This window comes from Narcine bancroftii, chromosome 7 (assembly GCF_036971445.1).
Source record: "Narcine bancroftii isolate sNarBan1 chromosome 7, sNarBan1.hap1, whole genome shotgun sequence".
Lineage (NCBI taxonomy): Eukaryota > Metazoa > Chordata > Chondrichthyes > Torpediniformes > Narcinidae > Narcine > Narcine bancroftii.
The window spans coordinates 166,442,961-166,464,046 of NC_091475.1; the positions used below are offsets into that span (position 1 = coordinate 166,442,961).

General features: G+C 41.5%; 1 protein-coding gene across 7 annotated transcripts in view; it reads left to right on the plus strand.

Moving 5' to 3' along the window:
- Window positions 1-1,171: 1,171 nt before the first annotated feature.
- Window positions 1,172-21,086, plus strand: part of ranbp2 (RAN binding protein 2) — an 87,467-nt gene continuing 67,552 nt past the window's right edge. For 5 of the 7 annotated variants that reach the window (XR_011342182.1, XM_069891155.1, XM_069891157.1 and 2 more), the window contains exons 1-8: window positions 1,172-1,504; window positions 2,289-2,356; window positions 11,032-11,143; window positions 12,956-13,111; window positions 13,878-14,108; window positions 15,444-15,589; window positions 16,469-16,664; window positions 16,766-16,856. Coding sequence is in view for 6 of the 7 variants with exons in the window: in XM_069891155.1 (XP_069747256.1) it covers window positions 1,187-1,504; window positions 2,289-2,356; window positions 11,032-11,143; window positions 12,956-13,111; window positions 13,878-14,108; window positions 15,444-15,589; window positions 16,469-16,664; window positions 16,766-16,856 (1,318 nt within the window). In the remaining variant the exon portion in view is untranslated. Of the gene's footprint in view, window positions 1,505-1,582; window positions 1,831-2,288; window positions 2,357-11,031; window positions 11,144-12,955; window positions 13,112-13,877; window positions 14,109-15,443; window positions 15,590-16,468; window positions 16,665-16,765; window positions 16,857-21,086 lie in introns of those variants that run through there. The other 2 variants (XM_069891158.1, XM_069891160.1) reach the window with 1 other exon arrangement.

Sequence of the window (21,086 nt, forward strand, 5' to 3'; positions counted from 1 at the left end):
ATAGTCCAAAAAGTATCTTTTTTTAATGTGATGCCGTTTATCTGAATTGCCCAATGGAGATTTCAGAATGCAATTTAGAATCAACCACATAGCTGTGGGCCTTGAGCAAACATTAATAGACAATGGCAAATCAAAACTGAGTTAAAGTGTAGTTGATGCAGGCCAAAGGGCAACTTTTACTGAGTTAATGGTCTTCTAGCAATTTCAGGTGTCTGTTTCTGTGTCCGTCCCCTGGCACAGACAGTAAATCAGTCATATGTTATGCTGCTGGGGATAAACCACGATAAGGACTCTTGCATCCTTCTCCACATGATGATGTTCTGCAAAGAGGTGGGTGTCTGACTCATCACAACTGCAGTTATATTGGGGACAGGATGCATTGTCGGTGATATACCCATTGTACAGGGAGGATCTGACCGGGAGGGCTCTCACTGCCAGCCAGGCAAAGTTCTGAACACTGGTTTAAAGGCCCCGGACAGTCTGCTCAGAGGACCTCCCCAAAGTATCCATCGGGTTCTCATCTCTGTGTTTGCAAGACATTTCATGCTGACCACTGCCTGATGGATTACGGTCAATGGTGTTTGGAAATTTTTTTTTCTACAAAGGAAAGGTAGTTGTGGCTAAGTCCAGCTTTTTTTTTTGAAAACTTTATTTAAAATTTTATAACATGAATACAATAGAGAATTACATTTAAAGAAAAATAAAAAAAATTAAAATGGTATGATTACAATATTACATCAGAAAACTACACAAAATAACCCCCCCCCCCCCCCCCGGCTAAGTCCCTGTGCAACAACAGGAGCTGGCCCATCCTTTCGCAGCACCTGGATGAGGCAAAACCTCAGGTGACCTTGTACTTTAGCTCCACGCTCAACCTGATGCACCCCCACACACCCCAAGGTAGTCATCCGATCGAGGGCCAGGTTGGCTCTGCCCTTGCCCCTGGTGTGTAGACGGTGACCCTTTCCATCATGGAACCGGAAGACCGCTCTGGGGACCTCCAAAGCGGAGGAGTGGGGAAAGGGCCACCTCGGAACAGCAGGCCCGAGAGGTACCTTGCACCTGATCACCTTTCCTGCGGTTGAAAAGGCCCACAGCCCTGATTTTTGTGCACCTTTGGACTCCGCTCCAAACTCTTCTTGTTGCTCCCCTTGGCCCCTCCCAGCCAGATACCTGACTGAAGGGAATGACAGACCGGTCCGAACAGTCACCAGAACATTGCCTCGCACTTCCGGTTTACCCGGGGCTCGACTCAGAGGCTGTTCCTGCATCTGAACAGAAGACGGCGACCTTCTCCCCGAGCGGCTCCCCCTGCCTGGCAACGTCACCCTCTTATGCCTCATCCTTTCCAATGGATTCGCCAAAGGGCTCTCCACAGCACAGAGAGCGGGACCAGACTTTCCGGTCAAAGGCCATCATACTTATCCTGAACGCGAACGTGAAGCCCTTTCCTCACGCATCGAAATTATTGGGCCCCAAATTACTGGCCCCGCGCAGCCGCACGGTAAATCTCGCGACTCTGACTTGAAAGGGGGGGGGGGGGGGGGATTGTGACGTCAGTTTGTTCTGTGAGCATGCGCGGAAGAGGAGTGGCGGGCAGGCGGGGGCAATAGCTGGCTCGTCGGTTGCGGTTCGTGCTGATGCGCGGTACCGACGCTGAAGCGCGTGTGCAGGTGGAAGAGGCCGTGCAAGGTCTGCGAGGGCCGGTGCTCACCGCATCTTGTGTGAACGGCAGCTGGGAGCTGCTCAGCAAACATGGTGCGTAGCAAGGCGGAGGTGGAGAAGTATGTGGCTTCGGTGGAGGGCGCCAAGCCGCTCTCGCCCCGCGAGGTGAGTGCCTGGATCCAGCATCGAGGGGATGAACTCACGGGAATGGGTCGGGCGCGGGCATCGCAGGCGGCGGCGGCGGCGTGGGCTTGTCGGGCCTTCCCTCCCTCCGTGGGTAGGCCGGAGTTGGGTCGTGCATCACGTTTTGTTTTCTCGGGCATTGAGACTCGGGAGGAGTGAGATTTGCTGGAACTTGAAGCAGTGTTTTCTGAACTGCATCATATGTTGCATGGTCCAGGATTGTTTTTCATGGCCTTATTTCGCGTGTTGAACACAATTGTTTTCATTTCCTCACGAAGAATAGTAACTATTTTGCTGCACTACTTTTTGGGCTTCAATTTGCCTGCGATGCCATCATTTGTGCAACTTAACATAATTTTCTGGAGAGATGTTTTATAACTGGAACATGGAATGGATTGTAACAAAAGTTTTTGGCTGTAATTTGTCTTACTTTGTCTTAGAAATCCCTCAAAGGATTTTTATTTGCAAAACTCTACTATGAAGCCAAAGAATATGAACTTGCGAAGAGGTAATTAATATATTCCTAATATCTGATGATACTGCCTTTATTTTCATTGGTGAAAGTTCAAGATCATAAGTCAAGTTGTCGGGTTTATTTACACTGAAGACCACCTGGCTTATTAACCATTCAGTAGTCTTCCAGATCATTTTAAAATGTGGACAGTGTTTTTGATTTTATTTCTGGTGACTTATTTGATTCCCTCTTTTCTTTCTTCTCCCCCCAGCCCCCCCCCCCCCCCCGAAAAAAAAACCTTTATATCAACTTTGCAACCATGAAGGAGGTGCTGCAAAACATACTGACTGTAACATTCTGGAAGTCATTATACTCTGGCTGCGGTATTATCATTGTGCCTCAACAGTAGAACAGAATACTTTTCCTTTTCTCCCTGTGTTAGCATCTTGTAATTTTGTGTACTTCAATTAAACATTCCCTTTATTCTAAAGAAAGCTAATCCACCTTTGTGGCTTGCTTACCAGAATGAAAATGATAATCTCTCTGGTCTTGTCACAATCTTCTGGAAGTGTGAGCAGAATTGCATGCAGTATTCTAGATGTTGCCTAACTTGCTTGGCCTCATTCTTTCCTACATAACCACCTTATTTTCCCATTCAGATTTCCAGGAATCGAGAGTTTGATAGGATGAGAGTTGACATTATTTACAATATATTGACTTTCTTGATGCATTGATAATTGCCTGGCAATGAGTCTAGAACCAAGCACTGTTATGGAATATGAGGCAGATTGTTGAGGGCAAGATGATGAAAATGTCTTTATTCAGAGTCATGAACCTTTGGAACTCTACACCTCAAAAGGCTATGAAGGTTTTATCAAGATGATCATTTGAAATTGATAGATCTCTGGGTGTTGGAAAAATGTGGAGTGATGCAGGAAATGGTAACGCAGATATATGGATGAATGCTGTAGCACCCATGAGAGGCTTGGAAACCTACATCCAACCATATAGTTTTATCTGTCATGCGGATGCCAATATTCCTCTACAGTATCCTACTGGTTATTTTGTATTCATTCCTTTGTCTTCTCTAAAGGCATGTCGCAGATTGAATTCTATTTCACTTTTTGCTAATCTAACATAAAATATTCTTCCATGCTATCAACCACTTGACTAATTTTATTTGCAAAATTTTAATTAAGATCTACAATCATGGGGGGAGGGAGGGGGTGGGGTTTTTTTGTGTTTAGTTTATTTTGTCTTTATTTTTATGTATTCTATGTAATTTGAAAATCTTAAATAAAATTTAAAAAACCAACATTAATCTATATAACTGATATATATATATATACTATGAAAAGCAAAAGAATTGACACTGAGACCTGTAAAGCTTACTGAATTCAGCTTTCCTGTCACTTAAATTCCTCTGATCATTGCTCCATGCTTTCTGTAACAGACTAAAAAAAATTAATTCTTGTCACTTCCCTTTAGATCGCAGTGTCTTTCATTGTTTGGGTCAGACTATCATAACAGGCAGCATTAAGGGTATTCACAATTGAAATAAAAACATGGAACTCTTTGTAGAAAGTATCTAAGAGGGCATTGATGGAAGGTTCCACCACTCTGAACATGTGTTCATGATCTACATTTTGTTACATTGTCATGGGAAATGGTTCAAAATGGTTTTCTTAGAATGATTTGGGGATTATTTTATAAAGAAAAAATTAACAGGTTGGGCTAGAATTATTGAGGTCAGGAACTGAGGATGTTTCACATTTTGGAAAAATTTGGGACAAAAGGGCAAAGTCTTGCTTATCTCTTGAGATTGGGCGTTTGGAATTCTTTACCCCAAAACGGCTTTGTAAACAGAATCCTTGATTATGTTCATAGTTGAGGAAGTTATTGATCTAAATGAAGAGAAGTAGGATGGGAAAGTGAAACTGAGAAAAGTTGGCTCATCCATGATCTTATTGAATGGAGGAATAGGATTGGGACCAAATGGCCTGTACTTCTATTTCTTATGACTTTAAAAGTCAAATGTTATCAACAATATAGTAAAACCATTATTTCCAAATTCATGAAATTAATATATCTGGTTCCTATCTCTTGATGTAAAGAGCAGTTCTGAATTTAGGTTGGAAAATTGCCAGTGGATGATAAAGTAATTGCAAGGCGACCGTGTTGAATTTACATGTTCACCTGTGATTGAATGCATTTCCTCTGGGTGCTCGCATATGCCAAAAGAGGTTCTGTAAAGTGCTCCTGGTGTGAATGGATAGAGGTTGGGGGAAGCTGTTAAAGGTATGGACATGAGAGCGGGAATATTTACAGGGACATGTAGGCGTATAGGATTGCTCTGAGAGTTGTCGTAAACTCAGTAGGCCAATTAGCTTTGTTAGGAAATATGAAGAATACAAGTGACTTCTTTCATTACATCACTTTCAGAAGGTGATCAAAAGTTTCATTTGCAGCCAATACTACTTGGAGTTATGACGAAATGGACCCTTTTGTCCAACTTGTACAGACTGACCAAGGACTCTATCTGAGCTAATTACCATGTCCCTCTAAACCTTTCCTCTCCACGAACTTGTCCATATGTCTTTTAAATGTTGTAATTGTAACTGCTTCTGCCATTTCCTGTAGAACCTCTTTCCAAATATGTATCACCCTCTGGAAAAACTTGCATCCCTGGTCCCCTCTACAGTTTTCTCCTCACCTTAAATCTATGTCCTCTAGTTTTAGACTCTCCTATCTACTGTGGCATACTCTGATATGTGGATGTGACCTTTGGATTTGGCGAAGGCAGGTTGTGCATGGTTTATTACTGCTGATAAAATTTAAAATGTGCGACTTTTGTCTCAGTTTCCTCATCTTTATTCTATATTTCAGAGTTTAATCTCAATTGATGAGGCTAGGTATAGAATTGTGCACATTTTTTCTTTTAAATTGGGCACGAGGTTTTTTGCTTTTCATGAGAAATTGGCAGTTGAGATTCCTTCTTTGAAATCCTAATTTCAGAAATAGAAACATTAAATTTCTACAGTAATTATTTCATACTTATTTGGATTGAAATCCACATGCATCATCAGCTGGGGTTTATTTACACGATCCTTGGCTTGAGTAAAACTTCTCGAAGATTCTTGTGGTCTGCTTCTCATTGCTAACATTCCTTACAAATGCTTGTCTGTTCCTGGCTAACAGGTCTTTCATGAACATACTCCAGAATTACTACTCTTCATTGAATTAATCAGAAATGTCCTGCAGGAGCATGTGATACAAAAAATGTAGAATTCCACTCAGCAGTTGATGGCTAAACAAAATTGTAATGTTGCTCTGCCATGGAAATAATATTGATGCAAAACAAAGTGGTTGTTCATTCTATTTACAATATGGTAAACAACAAGAATTTGAATTCGGCAGCAAGTGCTTTGGATCTTGGAGTGTAAGAGCTTGTTTCTTAGTTCTGTTCCATGTTGTCTTGTATTTCAGTATAGGGATCCAAACACTGTTCAAAAAAGTTAAGTAAGCTTTCAACACTCAAGTCATTTGATCAGGTGAATCCTAATTTGAGTTTCTTCAACATTGTTTTTACTTCAAGCAGTCAACAGACTTCCGTGTTTCATTCTTGCATCCTAATTTGACTGTCCTCAGATGGAGTTCTTCAGCATTTATCATAGATTATTTCTGAGGTATCAAATAAGTCTTTCCCAATCATATTTCTACCTTTCTGGAATTGAGAAAGTATCCCTTGTAAGTTTTCTGGGTGTTTGTATTGTCTTTTCAGGCAGCAAGAAGATCGGCAATTAGCCAAATTCACTAGCAGACCTTTGATTGTTGCCCTATTTAAAATTCCTGAGCTGATGCTATCCCACAGTCAATTTCCATTAATGTCTTCAGCCTATGCTGATTTAAGAAAAGGTTAACTTTATCTACTGCATTACCCATCACCAGTATTAGGCTCTTTAATTAACTTGGTGCAATACAAACTATGAACATGGCTCAAGGTAATTTTTATAACAAGCGTGTCTGAACCCATCACGATATGGTGCCAGAAGTGGAGCTTTGAGCCACAGAGAGAAGGACAAGCTGTGAAAGAATAAAAGTGAAAGAGGTGAGCTAAGATGGAGGACGGGCCTTAACATGTAGAGGGACCCCAGTTGAGAGTGGCGGCTCCTCCAGTGGTGACTTTTACAATAAAACCTTCAGAAGCCTTCAACTTCTCAAAGCCACAGGATTGGGAAAAGTGGATTTGAGCGCTTCAGACTGGCAAGTAATTTAAATAATTCCTCTGAAGCTAACCAGGTGAATACGCTGGTATGCTGCATGGGGGACGAGGCTGATGACGTACTACAAGGCCTAGACTTAACAGGCATGCAACAGCAGCAGTACGATGCAGTGTGGAGAGAGTTCGATTATTATTTGATGCCCAAGAAGAATGTAATTTACAAACAGGCGAAATTTAACAAGAGTGCAGCAGCCTGCAGAAACAGTAGATGCATTTGTTACACCCTTGTGTGCACTGGCAGGGAATTGCAAATATGAGGATCTGCACAACAAACCTTCACACGACAGACTAGTAGTGGGTCACTGTTGGAGAGGATGCAATTCGACAAAGACTTCGAAAGTAGTCACAATGGCTAGACAGTCAGAGGCAATAAAGCAGCTGCAAACCAACATGTGAGAAACGTGCAACCACATTAGCAGTAGACACAGTGCAATTTGAAAGGAAGACACCAGAAGTTTAAAGACAAAGAGCAGATGCCAGGACAGCAAAAACTTAAAACAATGATGCAGAGAAAAATAGAGCGCAAGACGTGCCCCAAATGTGGAAAACTACTGTTCCACCCAGCATTTCAATGCCCAGCCAGGAGTGCAGAATGCCACAACTGCGTTAAATGAGGATACCATGGAAAAGTCTGTAGGTCAACCCGCATGGTGAATAAGGTAGTGGAGGATGTGGAAAGATTGTTCCTTGGAGAAATAGTATCAGGCGAGGAGCCCTGGATGATCGACATTAACATAGGAGGCAGCAAAATGACCTTCAAAATCGACACGGGCTGATGTTACAGCCACTCACGAGCAAGTGTTTAAAAGAATTATACTCTTGAGGCGGCAAGCAAGGAAAAACACAGAAGCCACTCTACAGTCCGGGAGGAGTGAAATTAATGGTTCTGAGACTGGCAGAGAGAGGAACACCACAGGAGAAGTATACGTGGTGAGAGACTTGCAAGCAGGGCTGTTGAGCAGACCAGCTTCGGTGAGACTCCAGCTAGTGGCCAGATTGGATGCCCTAGACCAGGAGATGGTTGGGAAAGCATACTCCAAACTTAGCGACAGACTCGGGCTAGTATAGAAGCCATACGTCATTAAACTCTAGCCTGATATGAAACCATTTTCACTGAAGGTACCTTCAAGGGTCCCATTGGGGCTCATGGGCAAACTGAAGGGAGAGCTTGAAAGAATGAAGCTTGGAGTTATCAGCCACAAAGAGAAGCCTACAGAGTGGTGTTGCGGCATGGTAGCACCAAAAAGATTAAAGAAGTTGTTCACATTTGTGTGGACCTGACACTCTTGAATGGATTAGTGTGCAAAGAAAAGTTTATACCTCCTTTGATCAAATCCTAGGCAGGCTCACTGGTGCACAATACTTTACTAAGTTGACGCGAACGTGGGATTTTGGCAAATTCTTTTGTCAAAAGAATCAGCTCTTTATACATCATTTATCATGCCATTTGGCCATTACTATTTCAACTGCCCCTGAACACTTCCAGAACAGAAAAGTGGCCAAAGTTGCCAAAGGCCTGGAAGGAGTTGTCTGCCACATGGACGATATCCTCATTTGGGGACACGAAGGATCAGCACAACACAAGGATCCATGAAGTTCTAGAAAGGGCAGGGGTCACTCTTAACATGGCGAAGTGTGAGTTTGGAAGGAGACAGGTAAAATATCTGGGGTACATCATCTCAGCAGACGGCATGAGACCAGACAAGAGCTGTGCAGGATATGAAGGAGCCAACAAACGTTAGTGAGCACAGAAATTTTCCTCAGTATGGTGAACCAACTAGGGAACTTCATACCAAACTTGGCTGAAAAGGACAAACCACTGAGATACCCGTTGTCCAAGAAAAGTCAGTGGAGCTGGGGACATGAGCAACAGAGGACATTTAGTAACCTCAAGCGAGACCTATCATCCACACTGGTACTTCATCATATGGACTGGGAGCAGTCCATACAGAAGGAGGGAGGCAATTGGTCACCAGTTGTTTATGCTTCCAGATCACTAACAGAAACAGAGCAAGGGTACACGCAGCTGAAAAAAGGGACATGGGCACTGATTTGGGCTTGTGAGAGATTCAACAGTTTCATTTTGGGACCACAGTTCAAGTTGGAGATGGACCACAAACCCCTTGAGTCTGCTAGGTGGGTAAGCGCTGGATTTGCTGCCGCCACGGAAACAGAGGTTCAGGATGAGGCTGATGAGATACTCCTACACAATCTCACACACATCTGGTAAGAACCTCACAATTGCGAATACAGTCCTTCATTCCCCACTACTACAAGACGAAACCGCAGTGCTGACAAAGACCACATTAGGACATGTAGAGATGGAAAGCCTCAGAAAGCAACGGATACCTGACAGAGCTTCAAGAGCAACTATGTGCTGACAGTGTTCACGCGCAGGTCATGAAATACTGCATTGGAAGCTGGCCAGACCGATACCAGTTACAAGGACCAGACAAACACTACTGGCAAGAGAGGGCCATTCTGAGTGTGCACAATGGACTATTCCTGTGTGGTACGAGATTAGTTATTCCGGCTAACATGCAGAATGAGGTACTCAAGAAAATACTCGAGGGCCACCTGGGGGTTGTAATGTGCCAATCAACAGTATGGTGGCCAGGTCTGAGTAATCAAATGTAAGAAAACTGCTGATGTCGATAAATTCCTGACAGGCCATGGCAAAAGCTTGGCACAGACTTATTCACTCTTGGAGAACACATACTTATTAGTGGTGGACTATTTCTCTCGATTCATAAAAATAGCACAACTCAGTCTGACATGAACTACTGATGTAAATGTTCATTTAAAATAAATGTTTGCATGGCATGACATTCGCAGCAGATTACAAGTTCAAGCATCTGACCAGTAGCCCCAATTATCCACAAGGCAATGGCGAGGCGGAGCGAGCAGTACAATGTGAAGGACCAACTAAAGAAAGCAAAGGACCCTTTCCATGCACTTTTGGCGTACAGAGCCACACTGCTGAGCAACGGCTACAGACCAGCCCAATTGCTAATTGGATGTCACCTTTGCACGACTCTACCAACCCTTCCAGAGAGGTTGCAGCAGGAACTCCCGGACCTGCTACAACTCCAGAACAAGGAGAGGGAGAAGAGATGTAAGAATGCGGAGTGGTATAACAAGAGACACAGAACGAGCAACCTGTAAAAGCTGTCACCAGGAGATGAGGTGCGGTTCTCCGATGCAAGACAGCAAGGTACAGTAACTTCATTGCACCACAGCCCATGGTCATACATAGTTAGTGGACCACAAGGGACACTGAGACAGAATCACCAATATCTTATTCCCATACCAGAGTCTCCAGGTGAAAAGCAATAAGAGCATGGGCTGGAAATGGACACTCTTGCAAAGGCAGGTTCCGAGACTCTGCTGACTGAAACAGAGTTTTTCTGGCATAATGAGAATGAGGTCTGGACGAGAAGTAAAGAGACTGCAAAGACTGAATCTGGACATTAAAACACCCAGTCAAGAAAGACTTGTGTATTGTAAATATTGTATGTGTATTTATATCGGAATGCGTAAAGGTAACTGTAGCGGGCGAAGCCATAGAAAAGGGGGCTTTGAACGCAAAGTAAGGGGGATGTGGTGTAATACTATTGGTGGGACATCGAGCAGGCCGATGATGTCACGGGGTGGGAGTTCCGCATCTTGGAGAGGGGCTCAGAACTAACAGGGTAAAGCCTGTGCATGTAGATATTCACTGTATGGTAAAATAAAATAAACTATGATCGAGACGACAGGGTCAAGGTTATTTTTTTATAACAAGGGTGTCTGAACCCAACACAAAGATGCACATCCCTTACTGTTTCCTTTTATATCTTTTAGTGATACGGCATTTATTTATTTAGAACTGCTGATGCCTTTCATGTCTGCTCAGTTATATTTTAGCTCTTTAGAGACCTTATCTTTTTTTATGTAGTTATAAAATATTTTGGGTATTTCACTATATCTGATTTTTGTTGTACACTTACCTTGGCTTCCTTTATAATTCCTTAACATTTTATAATTCTTGTTTCTGGAGTGAGTTCTGTACTTGTAATAAGATTGTTTTATTTTATTCCTTTTAGTTTTTGAAGTGAGCTTGGATTTGGGAGTTTACTCGCCCTCTACCTATCCTTATTGGGAATATATTGGGATTTTTTTTTCGCTCCTTGAATGCCTCCCTACTGGCTTGGTTATCCTAAGGTTTTTCTGAAATCGTTTAAACATTGCTCCAATGCAAAAATTTATCACTGCAGCTGTGTGCTGACCTTCAGAAAGAGCCATCCAATTAGTCCCACACCTCTGCTCTTTTTTTGTCGCTTGAGATAATGTTTTACAATTCAGTATTTTTCTATTTCACTTTTTCTTTTTCATTCAGATGTTTTGAATTGTAGATTACTTTCTTGCTGATCAGAATAATAAGTTCTTTTTTTAAATGGATCTGCAGGCAGGTATCAGCATACATAAAAGTACAGGAAAGGGATCCGAAAGCTCACAACCTTCTTGGCCAGATTTATGAATCTGAAGGTGACATTGAAAAAGCCATTGGTTGTTACAAGGTATGGTTTAATGTGTGCATTCATTTGTTTTATTCTCTTAATTGTTAGAAATAGAAAAACAAACCCTCAGTTAATGACCTGTAACTGTAGATATTGCGGAATGACAATTGATCTTAGAATTTTAAATTTGATTATGGTACGTGTGAATGCATAATTTATCAGTCAGCATTACTAATTTATCACAAAATAATTCTTTATAGCTGGTGAAAAATTTCCCATTTCTGTTGCTAGTACAAGACTAAGCTTTAGTAGTTAAGGATGTAGTAGAAAACAACTAACAAATGGAAAGAATTAGTCTTTCACCATTTAATAAAATTTTGGTTAAAGATTAGGAGAATAATTTTAATTAAAACTCCTATTGTATTAGTGAATGTTATATGGGCCATGTTGTGCCTGATGGAATTGTATCTAATTTTAAAAAATGATTTATGGTTTGATTTCCTTTCGGGAAAAAGATACTGAAATATTAAAACCAGATCCACCAGGCTGAGGAATAGCTTCTTCCCACGGGTAGTGAGACAGCTGAATAACTACTAAAACTTCCCATGACTCTTCTATTAATTAATAATGTTTCTGTGCATATGCATCATTTGTCTGTTTGTTTTACGTCTTTGTGTGTTTGCACTGTTTTTGCACTGGACCAAAGAACACTTGGGTTATGTTGTTACAATCAGGTAACTTGATAGGTAATGCTTACTGTATTTTTACCTTTTTTAAAAACCTAAATGATCATCCGATGAACAGGTCATGACCATATTGACATACTTTCAAGAATGACATCCTGGTGTGAAATTGCCAGTGGTTGTTAGAATGTTAGTGGAGAGAAAGCAGGATCATCCAGTTGTTGTGGTCCATTTTGGAACCAATAATACTGGAAAGAATGGGTTGAGGGACTTCATAAAGATTAGTAAGAAAAAATTAAAGCTGGAAGTGTTATTTTCTCTCTTAATACTCCCATCACCTGAACATTAATTATGTCCCTGAGTGGCGAGGGGAAATATATTGCTAATACTGTTGATGTTTCTGGGAAAGGAAAGAATGCACTCCATAAAACCTGCCAAAACAAATTAAATAGTTTTGCACAGCATAAAACTCATTTGGATGTTTAAAGTTGCATATCGTGGGGAACTGGGATAGACAAAAATGACACCACCACTTGCAGGGATGTCTGTTTTTTTGCAATTATCAGGAAGTTGTAAGAATTGTGAATCCCTTAAAACGGATTATGGTGATGCTCTAAATGAAACTAATTCACATAATAAATAACTTGCACCAGTATTTACAGAAGAGGATTTTGCATGCAGGACATTCCAAGTAAAGTAGTGATGAATTGGGAGTAGTTATTACCAAAATGAACAGAAGAAAAATAATGAATAGAATTGTAAATGAGGTAAAAGAATAATGAACTTATTAAACTAACTGCAAAATTTTGAAGATCTTCAAATGTTCCAACATTAATGTTAGCATTTGGTTTCTTTTGCATTCCATTGTTGTTCTTGTGACAGTATATTTGGAACTAACAGTTAAAACTGCAGAAAGGGTTATTTATTATTTATTTACTGTAAGATACTAAACCATTGTTCTCTTGAATAATAGATAAAACATCATCTGGGTCATAGTGATTTACATGTTCCTTTTCTCTCTCAATAAGACAGTTGCACAGTTTATTTATTTGCACCTACAAGTGTTCACCTACCTGTTCTCTTTGGATGCTGATATCTGCATGTTCCCAACATTTTATTATAAAGCATAATTAGATTTTAAAATTTTATTATTTATTTAAATTCTTATATCACCCTTAATTCTTACCAGCGAGTTGTTGAACTAAACCCCGTGCAGAAGGACATTATTTTGAAAGTGGCTGATTTGCTGTGCAATAATGAAAACCTGATTGATGGAAAAGCTGAATACTGGTTGGAGAGAGCAGCCAAGCATTTTCCCGGTAATAGGATTGTTTATAAACTGAAGGTAAGCATAGTGCTTCTCTTTCAAAGTGAATGAAAATTCAAGAGCACAGATCCATAATCTGTTTTTAGCTGATTTTATTCTGGTGGTGTTTGCTCTTTGACTTTGAGATACTGGGTTATCCAGTTTACAACACAGAGGAGCAACTCAGTGCTGTAATGATGAGTTAGTTAGGTTAGCTCCTAGCAAAGAAGCTGTTGTCCATTTGCTAAATAGAGCCTATGTAAAGAGAAACATTGTTTAATAAGATGGTAGCTTTCCCCAATTTTAAAGTATAATTTTTACAGGAAATTGCTGTGAGTGGAAGGTTGTTGCATGCAGATTGTGCAAAAAAAAATTAATCTCCATTCTTGAAAAACAGTGTGGTAACTCTGCTTGATTGATGTCAATTGTCCAGGAGTATTTCTAACACTACATGCTGTGAATTTAAAACATTTCTTAAATTTCTGACAATAAAGACAAGTAGTATATTATAACCTTTAATGAATCTCCACACACTTTTTCTTGAGTGGTAATTTTATCTGTGTAGCAGCAGCATGTAAAAATTTCAGTGCATCTGTACATTATACTTTTATGACAATAAACTCGCATTCATGTGTGCTCTTGATGTATAGAATTGCAAAAATATATTTTAGTTTTTTGGTGTGTAGTCATCTTTTGATTTTTAAAAAGAAATTGTTAGACGAACTCTGTTCAAGCAGCATCTGTGGAAGCAAAGGGTTGGTTTATATTTCAGGTCATGACCCTGCATTTTGCTTTTTCTCTGAAGGAAAAGCTGCTGAGCTCAAAGGGACAGTTGGATCATTCTCAACTATTTGATCTTATTCAATCTGAACTGCATTCTAGACCAGATGATCCACATGTTAATATGCGCTTGGTAGAATTCTACTGTTCTTTTGGGAAACTTGAAGAAGCTGTGAATTTCTGCATAAATATAGAGAAGAGGAGAATACTTTCTAGAAATCTTGAATGGAATACCTGTCTGGTACAAACGTTAAAGGTAATCAGTTATTTTTGGAATTTTTATTTGCAACAGTTCCACCTCTTCAGGAGATCAGGTGCATAAAAAGCAATAAAGTATTTTCTGCTTGATGAACTTACTTCAATTTGATGTTTTTCTTATTTCTGACTTTTAGAGAAAGCTTGCTTTAAAAAAAAGTTCTAAAATAGACAATCTAGTGAATAGTTTGAGGTAGCTTGTTACGAGCCCAGAGGACCACAAAACTCAGCAGCAATATATATTCACCAAGACAAATGGTTACTTAAACAATAGTTACTTTCAATCATCTTTAAACATGAAAACAAAATCACACATTAACTTAACTAGCCTAACTTAAAACTAGCCTAACTTAACCCCTTTATAATTCTAAGCAAATGTGTATGTAAGTTCAGAAAAGTTATTTGATTCACAGTCCAATCTCACTTCTCATTCCTTCAAGTTCACTGGTGGCAGGCAATTCTTATACTGTGCACAGAATTTAATATTTATGAAGTTCACCAGGTTTTGGTGCTTGAAAGGTAAATGGAAGGTTCTTGTCGGTTTTCAGAGAGATTTGTTGTTTGCTGGACACCCACAACTGATTCCTTTTTAGTCAGCCACTTCAGTGTCTTGCCGAAGAAACTTGCTCCATCAGGGTTCTCCGATGATAACCTCTTTCCTTCAGGCCACCACAGAGTTCCTTTTTGTTTCCCTTATTTCAAGTGAAACATTAGGCAGCCAGTCCTTTCCACAAGGGCTTTGACCAGGCTGAACTAAGCAATCACAGCTCATCTTCCAAATGGGGTTTTCGCAAGCTGTTCCAGTCCCAGCTGCTGCTGCTGACTGTAGAACTGAATTCTCACTCTCAAAAAAAGCCTGTTTGACTCTCTCTGCTTGCAAAACCACGTGACCCCTTTAGAACAGCAAGTTCCACTCCTTGCAGCCTGTGGCTCCAAGAGTTCTTTCGTCTGTTGTCTTTTTGTAAACAACAATCCATTAGTGAAGTATCTTGGGCACTTTCCAAAGCTTTTGCAAAGGCTCTTGGCCCGATGTGTCTAGCATGTGTAGAGCTCCAATATTTTAAATAAGATCTGTTTTAAAGTATTTGACTGTGACTTACACTTTTAAAAAAAACTGCCCCAATTTATTTCCCAAAAACATATCAATAATCTGTCACAAGCTTACCATATTGTGTTTTCATTTGTAAATCAAAACTTTGGGAATGCAGTTGATAAGCTGGGATCCTTTCTCCTGTTCTTCCTGAATTTTGTTATCCTATACATTCCAGAGAAGTGTACATTTTCTTGCATTATAAACTTTATGTTCTATTTAAATGAGTATTTTTGTGTTCTGCAGAGATATATTAGTTCATCAAATGTCACAGGAGCTGATAAAAATAGATGGCGATCGATGCAGAGAGAATTGCTTCTGGCTTCCTCTAATCTTGTTTTTTTGATGATATCAAACAGAGATGTCCAAGATGCTGTAGATGCTCTAATGAGGTAATAATTTGTGAGTCTTTGGGGTGGGGCGGAGGGGGAGAGTCTGTTTTGTTTTCCTGGTAAACTTGGATTTCTGTTGAAAATTGATTTTGTGAGCAATTTGTTGCATACTGAAATCAACTTTTGTCAGCTCTTCACTTTCTGACCTTGCTGTTTTATTCCACTGGGCATCAGTATGTAGGATAAGCTCTTCTCTGAAGACTTGGAGTAGCAGCCAAAGCATTTTTAGATGACTTATTACTCTAATGTGGTCATCAGTTCTATGTTCTCTAATACTAGGAATTAAGCCTTGTATCTTGTGTGAGTTGACAATGCTTTAAGAAAAATAATCATGAACTTCAGTAATTCTTTCACAGTAAAATGACCCAAGTTACCTTGTATTCAAAGGCACAGTTATGGAATTTTGAAAGGCTGAGAAGAAGCAGTCAAATAAAGCCTGGAAGTGGCGTTGAATTCAGGGCAGGTTTACCTGAGATAACTGATGTGACATATCAATTTTGGCAAATTGTTTAGTGATCTCAAGTCATTTCATTTTCTTTTTTGCTGAATCAATACTACCACATCTACCTTTGTCATTTATTTTAGATTACTTTGTCAGATGACTTCAATAATTAACACTACTTAATGTAATCTTGAGATTAATAAACTGCAAATCATGGATTTTTTGATCCAGCGTGAAAGGGGTTAAATGTTTTTACTCAGTGTGGGTATCCTCATGGAGATGATGTGGATGAGGTCAGCCAAGCTTGGGATTGTTCACTCAGATTTGAAACACAAACAATTCCTTGAGTTTAGAATAGGAATTTGTGTGGATTGCAGAAACTGACATGTCAACTGTTGTGGAAAAATGGGCCAATTTCATGCTTGCTTTTATTTTAGTTTTGATCATACGATGCAAATTACAAAATCGTATATTACCAATACTATGGATGAACTTTCTGCTGCTTTCACTGAAATAAGAGGACATCTTTATTTGCATGCTGGAACATTACTTCTAAAGATGGCTCAACAGAATGAGCTCCAATGGAAAGCAGTTATGGATCTTGCTGCACTGTGCTATCTGGTTGCCTATCAGGTAGGGTTTCTTCAGTGTTCAAAAGATCTTGAATCATTATCTTAAATTCTTATTTTTCAATGGCATTTCTGTAATAAGAATATATGTATATACAATTGCAGGTTCCAAGACCCAAGATAAAATCTATCAAGGTACAAGATGCAAACAAGGAATTACTAAACTGGTTAGCATCAGACAGACAAAGTCAATCAGGTAATCTACTTCAAAGAAAAGTTCTTTTGACATCTTAAATCAGGCATTGATGCATCTTATGAAATGTCGTTGTTGGTATAGTTTTGAAAATGGGGTTAATAATTAGTTTAGAAAATACTATTACTTGGTTATTGATTTGTGGTTCAGACGTGCGTTAAATCCTGTATACTTCAAAATAATCTCATGAGATATTTATAACCTCGGAGAACAGACAGGATTTCAGAAAAATATTAATGTGGAACACAAAAATAGGAGCAACAACTTGCCCTTCTGAGTCTGCTACTTCAATCCAAATGACTGGTCGACTGTATAACTCGGTAGCATGTCCGTTCCCCCCCCCGCCCCATACCCCTTCATACCCCTTTTGTGCCTTTGTCTAGAAACCTATCTATTTCAAATTTTTTCAACAACTTGGTTTCCGTAGCTTTCTGAGGTGATGGAGAATTCACAGCTTCTGAGTGAAGAAATTTCTTTGTCTTGGTCTTCAATGATTTGCCCCATATCCTGAAACTGCAATCTTGCTTTAGGCTCCTTTGTTTTGGGAAACTTTCTCCCTGCACTTGATCTAGCCCTGCTACAATTTTAGACACTTAACAGAATTCTCTTACATTCTAAGGCCTGGTGGATGTCTGTGTAGATGACTTCTCCTCAAGAGTCGTTGCTGCACAGATTATTCTGGTGGATCTTTGCAAAAGTAATTTAATTGTTTACAGTGCTCTGGTTTGTATCTCACCTACCCGCATTTATTGTCTACACCCCTCATAATTTCAAATACCTCAATCAAATCTCCTCTGATTTTTCTACACTCCATGAAAATAATGTGCTAACCTGTTTAACCTTTCCCTATAACTCAGTTCCTGAGTCACATTTTTTCAATCTTATTGACCAAAACAGCACACAATACTCCAAATTTGATCTCACCAATGTCTTGTACATCTTCACCATAACATTTAGTCAAAGGTTGCAGAGGGATCTGGGCCATCTGGAAAAATGACTGAAAAATAGCAGATGGAATTTAATTCAGACAAGTGTGAAATGTTGCATTTTGGATGGACAAACCAAGAAAGGACATGGTAAATAGGGCACTGAGGAGTGTGGTAGAGCAGAGGGATCTGGGAATACAGATGAATAATTCCCTGAAAGTGGCATCACGGGTGGGTAGGGCGGTGAGAGCTTTTGGTATATTGACCTTCAAAAATCAAAGTATTGAGTATAGGAGTTGGGATGTTATGGTAAAGTTGTATCAGGCATTGGTGAGGCAAAATCTGGAGTATTATGTGCAGTTTTAGTCACCTAACTACAGGAAAGATATCAATAAGATAGAAAGAATACAGAGAAGATTTGCTTCAGGAACTGAGTTACAGGCAAAGGTTAAACAGGGTAGTACTTTATTCCCTGGAGAATCAGAAGAGATTTGATTGAGGTATTTAAAATTGAGGGGGAGACAGGCTTTTTCCACTGAGGTTAGGTGAGCTTCAAACAAAAGGACATGGGTTAAAACTGAAATGGGAAAAGTTTAGGGGGAACATGAGGAGGAACTTCACACAGAGTAGTGGGAGTGTGGAATGAGCTGCCAGCTGAAGTGGTGAATGCAGACTCAATTTTAATATTTGATTACTTTGGACAGGTACGTGGATGGGAGAGGTGTTGAGAGCTATGGACTGGGTGCAGGTTAGTTGGACTAGGCAAAAAAAAAATGGTTTGGCACAGACTAGAAAGGTCAAAGGGGCCTGCTTCTGTGCTGTAATATTCTATGGATAAATTCCCACTCCTATACTCAATACTTTGATTTATGATGGGCAATATGCCCACATCTTTCTTTACAATCTTATGATGGCGCTTTCAGGAATTATTCATCTGTATTCCAAGATCCATCTGTTCTTCCACACTCTTCAGTGCCCTACCATTTACTGTGTATGTCCTTTCTTGCTTTGTCCTTTCAAAATGCAGCACCTCACACTTGTCTGCATTAAACTCTCATTTTTAGCCCATTTTCCAGCTGGCCCAGATCCTTTTGCATGCTTTGAAAGCCTTCCTTGCTGCCATAATGCTTCCAATCATTGTCATTTACAAACTTGCTGATCCAATTTGCATCATTGATATAGGTGACAAACAAGAATGGTGCCAGCACCAATCCCTGAGGCACACCACTGGTTACACACATCCAGTCTGAGAAGCAATCATCCACCACCACTCTCTGGCTTCCCCCATATAGTCAATGTCAAATCCATTTTACAACCTCATCATGCATACTGAGCCTCTGAACCTTCCTGACTAGCCTCTCATAAGGGATCTTGTTAAATACTTTACTAAAGTCCGTGTAGACAACATCCACAGCCTTTCCTTCATCAACTATCCTGGTAACCTCCTCGAAAAACTCTGATTGGTTAAACATGACCTACCACGCATAAAGCTATATTGACTATCTCTCATCAGTCCATTCAGAAATCTGATGGTGAGGGGAAGAAGCTGTTTTTGTAACATTGGGTGTACATCTTCAGACTCCTGTACCTCCTCCCTGATGGTAGCATGAGAAAAGGGCATGAACTGGTGTTGAGGGTCCTTGATGATGGATGCTGCTTTCTTGAGACACTGCACCTTAAAGATGTCCTTAATGGAGTGGAATAATACCCATGATGGCATTGGCCAAGTTTACAACTCTGTAGCCTTTTCCTGCCCTGTGCATTGATATCTCCATACCTGAAAGCAATGTAACCAGTCAGAAAGACCTCCATGATACATCTGAAAAAAAATTGCAAAAGTCTGTTGGTGACCTACCAAATCTCCTTATACTCATAATGAAATACACCAGATGATGAACCTTCTACATGTTGGCTCCAGGAAAGATTTTTAGGGTCCAACTGCAATAATATAAATGACCACAATATTGCCAATACAGAAAAAAGATATTTATCTATCCATTTAGTTTTATTAGATGTTCCTCAGTACTGTGATATCTCATAGATTGTTGTCCTCTTGTTTAGAAAAACCTTGATGTTGCAACTATTGATTAGGCAAAAATACTACCCAATTGAACTGTAGTTGATATTAATGCTGATTTCCTTGAGATTTTTAGTTTTGACTAATATATGGAAGTTTTGTGGCGATGGACATCCTCGTGGCGAACCGGCCCTGCTTGTAACGCCGCACCTGCTGGGCAGCCATGAAAAGATGGCACTGTCGGGGGACCTCTGTGCCACGTGGGTTAGAGCAAGGCGCGCACCTCGGGCTAGCGTGGTGACGTCTCCGCCGACGGGCGCGAAGCTCATGCTGTCCTTAAGGGGGCGCGTGCCACGCTGTCCTTAAGGGGGCGCGTGCCACGCTGTCCTTAAGGGGGCGCGTGCCACGCTGTCCTTAAGGGGGCGCGTGCCACGCTGTCCTTAAGGGGGCGCGTGCCACGCTGTCCTTAAGGGGGCGCGTGCCACGCTGTCCTTAAGGGGGCGCGTGCCACGCTGTCCTTAAGGGGGCGCGTGCCACGCTGTCCTTAAGGGGGCGCGTGCCACGCTGTCCTTAAGGGGGCGCGTGCCACGCTGTCCTTAAGGGGGCGCGTGCCACGCTGTCCTTAAGGGGGCGCGTGCCACGCTGTCCTTAAGGGGGCGCGTGCCACGCTGTCCTTAAGGGGGCGCGTGCCACGCTGTCCTTAAGGGGGCGCGTGCCACGCTGTCCTTAAGGGGGCGCGTGCCACGCTGTCCTTAAGGGGGCGCGTGCCACGCTGTCCTTAAGGGGGCGCGTGCCACGCTGTCCTTAAGGGGGCGCGTGCCACGCTGTCCTTAAGGGGGCGCGTGCCACGCTGTCCTTAAGGGGGCGCGTGCCACGCTGTCCTTAAGGGGGCGCGTGCCACGCTGTCCTTAAGGGGGCGCGTGCCACGCTGTCCTTAAGGGGGCGCGTGCCACGCTGTCCTTAAGGGGGCGCGTGCCACGCTGTCCTTAAGGGGGCGCGTGCCACGCTGTCCTTAAGGGGGCGCGTGCCACGCTGTCCTTAAGGGGGCGCGTGCCACGCTGTCCTTAAGGGGGCGCGTGCCACGCTGTCCTTAAGGGGGCGCGTGCCACGCTGTCCTTAAGGGGGCGCGTGCCACGCTGTCCTTAAGGGGGCGCGTGCCACGCTGTCCTTAAGGGGGCGCGTGCCACGCTGTCCTTAAGGGGGCGCGTGCCACGCTGTCCTTAAGGGGGCGCGTGCCACGCTGTCCTTAAGGGGGCGCGTGCCACGCTGTCCTTAAGGGGGCGCGTGCTG